Genomic DNA, 10,684 nt, shown 5'->3' with positions numbered 1-10,684 from the left:
GTGCAATTGAGCCACGTGATTATCTGCATCTCGGTGAAATGACTGGATTGTAATTTGTCTGCTTTATGACCCTAACAAAGTCCTTGTGGGATGTGTTGAGAGAGGGAGCATTGCTGGGGATACCTGCCAAGTAACATCAGTTACTGGTAATTTTGTTGAGGAAGGTATAGGAGGAAGGACTGGGATGCTTAGCACTGCAGGACCCTTCCCCTCAGGCACTGCTACAGCCCATTATAAATAGCCTCACTGTTTTCTGCATTTACTTTTCTCTAAGCATCTTCTTTTCTCCCCCTTCTCATAAAGCACAAGGGTTTGCCTCTCCCCTATACCGTCTGTTTCCCCTTCAGTGCTTCATTTCCCTCCCTAAAGCTCTCAGGCATGCGCTCTGCTGTCCTCCCCTTGTAAAGCAAGATTTTGTGCTGGAAGCCCCCAAGAGACCAGATTACTTTGTGGCATGAAGTTCTGCTCAAAGCACAGAGCCTCTGACTAATGAAAAACCGAAAGCAAGACTGAAGTTGTTCTGTGAGACATGGGAGCAATGAAACCTGATTTCCTCATGGTTTGTATCCTCCACGTCTTCCGTTTTTCTCACAGGGGCTCCCTTGGGCCAGGGGCAGCACGTGCTGCCGGGTGCCTGCAGGTAGGTATCCATCCTGATGGCAACCTGGCTGGTTCCTGCAAAATGGCGTGCGACGCCTCGCCTCCCCTGCCTTCCCTTGGAAGGGACATGGGTTTGGGTCTCCCTCCTTTGCACAAATACCATTTTTCACGAGACCAGGAGAAGTTTCATCAGTATTATGTTTAAAGCACCTGCCCAAATGTCTAATTAACTTTAAATGATCTAATAGATTGAAGTTTATTGCCATGACCAGCAACCACTGTGACCACAAAGCTTCTTTTCTTTGGGGAAACAAAGACAGAAGATCTGCTTCAGCCCCCTCCCAGTCCTCCTACCAACCCATACCAACTCTGTCCTGCTCATCCCTTCGTCAGTAAACCTGTGCCTTGTTAAACCATTTCAACTTTGCCTCCAAATCTCCTGAGTCTGCCCAGCTCTGCTCTTCCAGCTCTGGAAACCTTCTCCCTTCCCTCCAGGCTGGCAGGGAGAGCAGCTTCACCTTCACCATCAGAGAGAGCAGAGCAAAGCAGCTCAGCGCTCTGTTCCATTCTTGGCCTTAAGAGGGAGGTGGGGGAATGCCCGAGGATTTCTGGTCTCTTCCTGGACTGGCTCCTGTGTTTTGCAATCACTGACTATTTAGAAAGGCTGGGCAGATAAAGCTCATCACTTGGGCTAGGTATTGCAATAACTTTGCTACCTATTTCTAGGTGCTGCAACAACTACATACCACACCCAGTGAAGGCGTGTTGTTTAATGGTTTAGGCCTTTAACAAGAAATACATAGGAACAAAATCGGCAAAGCTTTTGTCAGTGAAGGACTGTTCTTAACTTGCCACAGGTAGAAATAAATGTCTCTTCTTATGATCTGATTTCTTAAGATGTTTTTAGCTGCTAAAAAGCAGATTTGAAAAAGGAATCTCACCGTTAATTCCCAGTATGTTAAACCTTCAATTTGGATCCTCAGTACCCCTGCTCAGTAGTCCCCTTGCTTGGAGGAAGCTCTGAAGTGGCTGTTATAATCCTCCCTAAGATATTTACAGAGGGAGTTAAGGACCACAATAGTTTGTTTATTTTTAATTGTTTTACCACCTGATGAAATCTCACCTGCAGCTACCTGCCGACGTTCCCATGCAAATACTAAGGAATTTGCAGATCCCTTCTGCAAGAACTCGGTAACCTCTTGCTGTGTTCATTCCTGCGCTCTCCCTCAAACCTGCTGCGATATCCCCCTCCTCGGCACACCTGAGGGCACCCGCCCAGCCCTCCTGACCACCCGATGCCTTTGGGCCGTTCCCTGGGAAGAGCAAAACATTCACGCGAGTGACGGGAGCACCGCAGTGCGGAGCACACTGCTTCTTCCCCTGGCTGCCCGCCCGCACACCGGCCCCAGGTGGCTGCCTTGCTGTAATCCGTGCCATCCCCAGGCCTTCCTAGCCAAGCACTCCGTAAGGGACTGACCTATCTCCCCTATCATATCTCCCTGGAAATAACTGAGCAATAATTAGTGCAAACTGCCCTCTGTTATCTCTCGCCCCTTTTCCGTTTGCTAGCTGAGCCATTGACAGCAGAGCATGTTTAGATATTCTGCTGATAAGAGCCTGTTTACTTTGTTCTGGTTTCTACGTATCTCCAGTCACATTCACAGCACAGCAAAACATAAGGTCACACTTGGAAAGAAAATGCTGGTTTTCTGGGAGAAGAAAAAGTATGCGATCTGCATATATGAAACTATGGCAGAAGATCGGGCTAAGAATAAATAGTTAATGGAGCTAATCTGTCTCAAACCTAATTCAAATAAATGGCTTACAGTGTAAAAATATGTTTCAGTTATTAATTCCTTTGCTTTACAGTATTTTTAGGCAAAAAGGAAATAGAAAAAGCATAGACAGTCTGATCAAGCACTTGAAACTTATTCTTTTCCACAATAAAATCCCCCACCCATAGAAAGAAAAAGGATACCGGAAAGGTATCAGATACCTAATGGTGAGTAGGAACCCTCTAGTGCTATGTAGTCAAAGGCTCTGTTTAATAGATAGGGGAGGATGTGCTGGAAGGCAGAATTTAAATACTTTAAAAAAAAAAAAAAAAAAGCCATGAGAAATCTAACCGTGGAAAAGGCGAGAAGAAAATCCAAGAAGCAGGATGGAGCAGCGAGCTGGTACCTAACACAGAGCATGTAGCATGAAACAGAGCATTCAGACAAAGGCACAGCGAGACCCCATCGGCACCCGTGTGAAGTTTAGCACAGGTACAGCAGAAACTCAGTAGGTTTGGCTTCCATGAGGCATGGGAAAACGAAACCTTAGCAGAAATAATCACAAAGTGCCAGTAAGCAAATTATTCTATATCTGGATATGCTAGGTATATTTATATCTAGATATTCTAGATCTATATGCTCCACAGTGAAAGGAAAATAAATGACACATAAGAAGCAAGCCCAGGGGAAACGTCTAAAACCAAAAGTTTAGCTTCAGTAACTTTTTTCCTCTCCAAAAATGAATAAGGAAAATGATAGTGATGAACCATTTGTAAGTAAGTACCTTAAAAGCCTGGAGAAATGCCCATAAAAATCAAAAGTATCACCAGAGCACAGTTTAGTTGCATCCCTGAAGCATGCCCTCTGAAAATTTTACTCTACACCATTTCTTCTGTCAGAAAGAGACTCAAGATGCATCAGGCATCCATCCTGCAAGTAGATACATGCACAACTGAAAGAAGGTCAAGGAAAAAAAAAAATCCAGTCCAAAGTCTACCAAAGTTAAAAGTTATTTTTGAAAGAGTTCCTGCACAAGTATATCTCAAAGCCAGGGAACAATCCCCGTGCACATGAGAAGGCACAGAAAGCCTACAAGGGCTCTTTCAAATCAGGTTGTCAACAGCTACAAATACTGCACATAATGGTAAGTTGATGTCGTTAGCAATAGAGTCCCAAGTGACCAGGAGCACCAGCATGTAGCACGGTCGGTACCATTGCTAACTCAGAAGAGCCATTTGAGTGGCTCTATAGTCATGGCAGTAGGAAACACCTGGTGCACTCTAGATACACTGAGGGTTTTTAAAACCCGACCCCTCGGTTGCAATGTACAGGCAAATCAGGTCAGAAAAGCAATGCTCAGTCATATTCAGCCCTCTGCCTGCAAAATGGCACCTGAAGGGCACAGTCTTTGTTATATCACCTACGCGTGACAACCTGAAGAGAAGTGCATGAGCAACTAGGCAGCCTTTTGAGACCTCCTGAGGCACCAGAGGGCAGAACGACCAGGAGGTTAACGAAGGAGCGCCGTCTAAAGCTGCATCATGGCAACCAGCAACACAGAGTGGAAAAGCCAAATTGGTTTTGTCACATCTCAGAAAGAGAGAGCAATAGACCCGACCAGTGGAAACGTAAAGCAGTTTGAAGTATGATCAGCCAGGTGACGTCCTAATCAAGATGTACCAAGACCAGCAGAAATTGATGGGCCTCGGTGAGAAGCAGAGAAGAAAACCCAGTAGCCTTGCTTGATGTCAGGGTATCAATGGAGACGTCCTAGATGGCGGAGAAAATCTGGGAGGAACTGATCCACGCACTCAATATTGCATCCTACCAATGCCTGCAGATCAGCTGGCAGAAGTAAGGCAAGTAACTTGAAATGATGATCTAAAGGCACAACAGCATTTGAAAGGCCAGAACATGAGTAATAAATTTCCTTCAGACCAGAGAATTAGGAATGGAAAAAAAAAATAATTATAATGAAGACTGAAGTGACCTGGAAAGTGGCAAAATTCCAAAGGAAACTCATCTGTAGAGTCTGAAAAACTCAGAAAGCACGTCTCAGTATGATGCAATGCAACAAGCATTCAGAGATCCCCTTCACCGGTTCTGTTGGTACATGGGAAAAATGATGATGGGTGCATTTTTCCAAAAGATTGAGAACTTAATGGCAGGATACCTGTGATAATTTGTTTCACCTATGAGAAATTGCAATAGGTGGTAACGACTTGCTCAGATACAGAGAAAAAGCTATCAGCTATTGTAAGGGGATTCTCAGGCCTGTTCCCCCCTTTCTCCATGGGAATTCAGCTAAGCAGCATAGTAGCCAACACAGCAATTTGTTGCATCAAGATACAAATGCCATAGCTTTTCATCGAGGACTGCAGCAGGACATGGTAACAATCCAGAAAATGAAGTTTGTAACTTGTAACATAATTTATTTTTCTATCAGAGAGTGAAATGTTCTGCTCTTCCCAACATACTTTTTTTTTTTTTTACATTATCTTCCAGGTACACTTGTTGTTCCTCTAGGATTTTATTTGCCTTCTGAGGACACAGTGAGCCAGGCAACTGCATTTTGTAGCAAGTTGTAGTTCAAATTCTAGCAAAAGGTCAGGTAGGCCGCGGGTTATGAAAGTCTGTAAATCATTGCCCCAGAAGTAAACAGTTCTCTATTTTTAGCAGGACTTTAGTGTTTATAAATATTTATTTTCCTAGAAACTGTATTTTATATTAAAGAGATTTTTCAGTCATCCTGTAGGCTTGGGCACTATGCACATTTTTAATAGCCATGTGTTAGGCGAGCATATATACATACTAGCTATAATAAAAAGTAAAACACTGCAGTAATTTCCAGCTAGAACTAGGTTGAGGTTTTTTAAGTATACTCAGATGACTGTGTGTGTACATATACAGCTATATGACTTGTTTGAGTCTCAGTTTTAAGTGACAAACTATGTACTGGGCCATTTAGAGACTTCTTTTCAATCCCAGTTGCCTGGGAACCTTTGTGTTTGCCTCCACTTGCTGTGGCAAACAACCTTCATATCCATTAGTCATGGAAAGTAAATAACTAACTTAACTCCGGCAATAAATCCAAATAATCAGTAACAACAGCAGGTTATAAATGTCAGCAAAACTGATATTATATTAGATCTGAGTTACTGAGTAACACTAATGTGAGATGAATAAGGTCCAGAGGTCTGATGAGAACAGCTGACATGAGACATACACAAGCACTTAGTTTTATCTCTTGTATTTTAAAAGATCTAGAAATGAGAAGTGCATTGCCTAACTCTTAAATGCTTGGATATGCCCTGAATCAGCTGTGAAACCGTGCTGATCTGTACCCCAGAAGCCACTTGGCCTTAGAGCACATCTATGCCATATCCATACCAGGTTCCACTGCACTTGTGGCTGTGGCTGCAGGCACGGAGCCACTGCACCTCTCAGGGCTCCCAGTTAACCACGACGCTGCTGGTCTCTCCCGTGTTCTCATCTTCAGATGCACGCAGGCAGGATTTATGCTCCAGTACCCCCTTTTGCATCTGAGTCGTTTGCTTTCAAAAAGGCAACACCGAATCACATTGCTGCCTTAAATTAGCAGAAGGAAAACACAACCGCATTATACGCTGGTGTAAACCCAACAGCTCTGTCTTCTTGGTGGTCTTCATGACTCACTCAAACTCTTCCAATGTCAGCTTTCTGGGGTAAATTATTCACAAGCACTTTGTGACTGAGTCCATCCTGCTGTTGAGCTTTCTGAGCCTGTCATTAAAATCCAGTGACCAAACACTGGCCATACATCCATACATTGATCTTATTCACCGCTGTCTTGTGCCACTGTTTGTAGTGATGCAAAGTAGCTATGTGCCGTTACTGAGTCTGCTAGCTATTTTAAACCGATTTTTCACTGGCAAAATTACTACTCGTGGAGCAAAGGAATGACTCAGCCTTTGTCCCTGCAGCATTTCCCTATTTTTAGTGTCTTTAAACCCACTCTAAACCCTGTCTTTTTTTGTCCCTAGCAGCTCCTATGTGATATATCAGTGCTCAGAAGCTGGATACACAAGCAAACAGACTTTCTGAGCACTGCGCGGTCCATAGGACAGGTCACCATGCATCTCCTTGCACTCAGACTCACACTTCTCCTGGGGTGGTAGAGGGTCTGTAGAGCAGGGGTGCAGGGGACTGGGGAGGGAAGGGATGTAGGGGAGAGACCAAACCTCAGTAGGAGGTGAGTGTTGCTGATATGCTGGAGTGAGGCTGGGATCTGAAGAGGTTGAAAAACAGCTGGCCACAGCTAGTCCCTCACCTCCAGCACAGAGAAGCAACCCTTGGTGCTTCATGGGAAGGTGTGAGAGCCTTTTTAGAGACAGTATAACAATATTTCATCTTAATCCATAATAGAGATTTGCACAAAACCCTGAAGCACAAAGTTCATGCAGCCTCATGCAGTTGGTGGCCCCAGAAGCAGCTCTCTGATGCAGTGGAGCAGCTGCAACTTTCTATGGTCCCATCTGTGAGTTTCAAACCTTCCACTCAGCACTTTGTGTTCATTGTTCATTGCCTTACAGAAACATCACATTATGTTGGTTTTATTATGTTGTTTGTTAATGCCGAATGCTTGTTCCCTTGCTCCAAGATAGAAAGGCCACCTGAGATGCTGTATTTTTCTGACCTGCAGCTCCTGCTCCAGAAGACCATCTTCCTTGCAGGCCCCATGCCCTATCTGCTATGGGGGTGTCTCTCTAAAGGTGTTTATCATGTCTCATTAATGCATGTATCATTAACTGGAGTGACAGGCTTTTTCCAGCCCTTCCCATGGGCAAACACAGAGAAGGAGAGTGCTTGCACCTATGGCTTTCTAACCACCCAGTTATGGCACTCCTCTGAGAGCGTTTCACTGGGTTTCACATCTTGCAAATAAATAATGGAAAATGTTAAGTCTCCTGGGAGGAATCTAACCTACTGCTTCTTCTCTTTTCTTATTTGAATCTGTGTAATCATAGCTTCCAGCTGTTACATGTTCAGCATTAATGAGCTCCTTGCCATCAAAATAATTTCTATTTGCTTGTTTATAGACTATGATAAATGTACTCTTTCATTTTCAAATTCATGAGCTAAATAGATTGAATTCTTAAGTCATTCCTTGTCCCATAAATTTTCCAGACCTTGAATAATTGGGGCTTTTCTGCATTTTATCTAGTTTTTTAAGTTGACTTTGAAAGGTGGACTTTCAGAAGAAGTCAGAAGTTCAGAAGTTGTCTTAGTATCGGTAGCAATACCTCCACCTACTTTCTAGTGCTCTCCTTATATATGCCAAGATTCTTTTTGTTGCCACAACCTGCTGTATCTCATCCATCCAGCTACTTACCAGTCCCTAAATGGTTACTTCTTTCTGAAACACCTCCTTCTGTTAGAGGCAGCATGCATTCTTGGTTCCTTGGTTGATTCACATATATGTAGTTCATCAAGTAATACAGATGCCTTGGTAGAACAAGCTCCAACTTAATAATTTTTTTCTGTCATTTGACAGTTCCTCCAGGTTTGAATTTTCTGTTTCTTCAGTTAATCGAAAGATAGTGAATAACACTGGGCCAAAAAATTTCCTTTAGAAAGCTTACCAGGGCAGATCTCAAAAGTTATTGTGAACAGTGAGTTATCAAGCACTCTTTTCTGATTCATTTATATTTACTAAATTGGCTGCTTCTAAAGCCATTCTTTGTGGGAATGGCACCCAGGGACAGGCTGGGGCAGCTCTTCGCGCCACCTGGCAGGCTCCTGTCGGTGTTCTGTCAGCTGAGCATTTTAAACAGCCTCACAGCCACCAAAAAGTGCAATTTAGTTTTGTGCAGGGGGAGTTCCAGACGATGAGGTAGCTCCTAGGAGCATCAGAGAAGGGAGGGAAGGACTCCCTCATCTTCCCAAAGGAAAGCGCAACGGCCATTTGTCTGGGGGCCAGTTCACTCTCGGGCCGCCCCCAGGGCTTCTTCTTTTCCTTAAGGTAATGAGCTCCAGGTTCAGTTTCCTGCTCCCATCGTGACTGTAGCAGCAATGTAAGAACTTTAACATCAGTTCTGATGAGAGTTAGTGTCAGTCAGGTCTTACTTCCTAAACGAACACATTTTAAAATTTTTCTATAGAAAAAGCTAATCTAACTGGTGCAAGACATTTATGAGAATTAGATAGTTAAAAAAAATACATAACTTCCATGCCCATCACAAATTAGCATTGTAGTTTAATATTAGAATTGTAGTTTAATATTTCAGCAAAGTCCCATTTCAATCTTACCGCCTCCATGTATCTGACACAGGTATGGAAATCGCCACACGTTCCCCAGACCAACAGCAAATCCGATACAGCTTAAAATGTACTGGAACTTATTGTCCCACTTGGGTCTACCATCTTCTTTAGGGATTTCAGGTAGCACTGATAAATCTTTTGACATTTTAATGAAATATCCTTGTCTCCTTAGCCCCTCTCCCTGTAAATGGGAAGATGCTTCAAAACCTCTCTCCTACAGGTTTTATGTGGGGTGGCTGGAGGAACCTGGAAAGAGAGGTGGAGCTTTCCTTTTATGTGATGCAAAGGAACGTGTCATTGCCAAAGCTACAGTTTAAAGACAAAACCAGGAATTATTATTATATAGAGAGTTACCACTCTTGACTTTTTTGCAGCTTCTTCTATAGTTAGAGAACTTGGGAATATGTTGTTAATGGGTAACTCGGGATCAAATGGTTTTTTATTTTCTGTTCTCCTTCTGTTCTCAGATACTTTCAGAGAAGTGTGACACTGAATATAATTAAAAAGAAACCTTTAGAGCAGACTTATTAAAATTGTAAAATGCTTGGAAAAATCTGTGAATAAAGTGTTGTCATTTCCTTTCTTAGTTTGTTAGTAGAGGTAAATGAATGAAGACATTTTTTGCAAGGGTAAAAAGTAAATTAAAAAAGAAAAAGCAAGAAAAATTAGACTCTCTATGATCAGACATTAGAATTTGATCTATTTTCACCATAACTGCTAGAAGTTAATCACTTCCCACCTGCCAATGAATCCCAAGTGACTATTTTTATTGTTCATTAAATAGTTACTGATGAATGTAAGAGCTGAATGCTTTCCTTCAACCGAAAGTGTGTGAGAATGTTTTTCTGTTGTCTTTCAGTTATACCAGGGTTTTGCTATTTTGCACATCAAATCAGTTCACTCCACACTAAGCAGATCAGCCAGTCAGCTTGCTTGCTTCAGTAAATCAACACTTTATGCCTGGATTCCCCTTTTCAAAATGGGAAGAGTACCTAAGTGAAGACATTTTCTTTTTTCCCCAAAAATACTTAGGGAGAAATAAAGCCCTGCTCTGCAGCTAAGCATACAAATATGTTCAGGTTGCAGATCATCCAACCAGAAGCCAATTTACATCTGGGCTACACAAGTCTCCCCAGGTAAGCACAGTTCATCTGCTTGCAGCTCTGCAAACATCCAGATCCATAGTTGGAGCAACTCAACTTGCCAGTCCCTTACCAGGATGTCTCATGGGGCACGCACGAGATCAGGAAATGTCTTGTGCTGTGCTGGGGCCTTTCTAGCAACCCACTGGTTTCCATACCTGCCACCTGCAGCCGACCGCTTCAAACTCCATTTTACTCATTCCCGGTGGCAGAAAAATCTGACAAAAATTGGTTTTCCCATTACAGAATTAGGTTAAAGGTTGGACTCGATGATCTCAAAGGTCTTTTCCAACCAAAGTGATTCTATGATTCTATGAATTACATCTTTAAATAGTTTAAATAATTACTCACATTCAAATAATTAAAAAAAATTGGAATGCAAATTAATTTAATCATTCAGATACACATGCAATAACTAGTACTTTAGTACTTTACTCTCTAGAGCAGATGTACTACTCTAAAGATACAATCTAGAGTAGATATACTCTAAATATCCCTATGTCTTGTAAGACAGTATTTTGATTATAAGGGAGTGTCAGGGTGTAAAAGGTGGGTATAGGAGGAGCTACAAAGTGATACAAACGTGTTGCCAATGTACAGGGGCAGTTGGATGAAAGGGACCACCTATCCAGAGGGGACATTTACACTCTCTGCTTCTGGCATTCAGCCTGGATGCTCTGACGGTGCCCCTTCCTCTCTCCAGTGACTGCATAAGGAGGGGGACCCCCAACTGAGCTCTGCTGGGTCACAGGGAAGCTTGAAATAGTTGTAAGGCCGTTGTGCCTGTGCATGTATCCGTGTGTATGTGGACTTGAGCTACCCACCCTGATTGTGACAGATGAGGGCAAGAAACTTTGCACCACTTGG

General features: G+C 42.9%; 1 protein-coding gene across 1 annotated transcript in view; it reads right to left on the bottom strand.

Moving 5' to 3' along the window:
- The window catches only part of LOC104128513 (sodium-dependent neutral amino acid transporter B(0)AT3), a 28,791-nt gene extending 19,971 nt beyond the window's left edge, over nt 1-8,820 (bottom strand). The window contains exons 1-3 of the mRNA XM_035896798.1: nt 8,653-8,820; nt 4,214-4,238; nt 1-23 (exon numbers count right to left, since the gene is read on the bottom strand). The exon at nt 1-23 is cut by the window's left edge and continues 94 nt beyond it. Of these exons, the coding sequence (XP_035752691.1) occupies nt 1-23; nt 4,214-4,238; nt 8,653-8,820 (216 nt within the window). The remainder of the gene's footprint in view (nt 24-4,213; nt 4,239-8,652) is intronic.
- Between the last annotated feature and the right edge of the window lie 1,864 nt (nt 8,821-10,684).

The sequence above is a fragment of the Egretta garzetta genome, unplaced genomic scaffold (assembly GCF_000687185.1).
Source record: "Egretta garzetta isolate BGI_Z169 unplaced genomic scaffold, ASM68718v1 scaffold716, whole genome shotgun sequence".
Lineage (NCBI taxonomy): Eukaryota > Metazoa > Chordata > Aves > Pelecaniformes > Ardeidae > Egretta > Egretta garzetta.
This window is presented reverse-complemented; position numbering and strand designations above follow the sequence as displayed.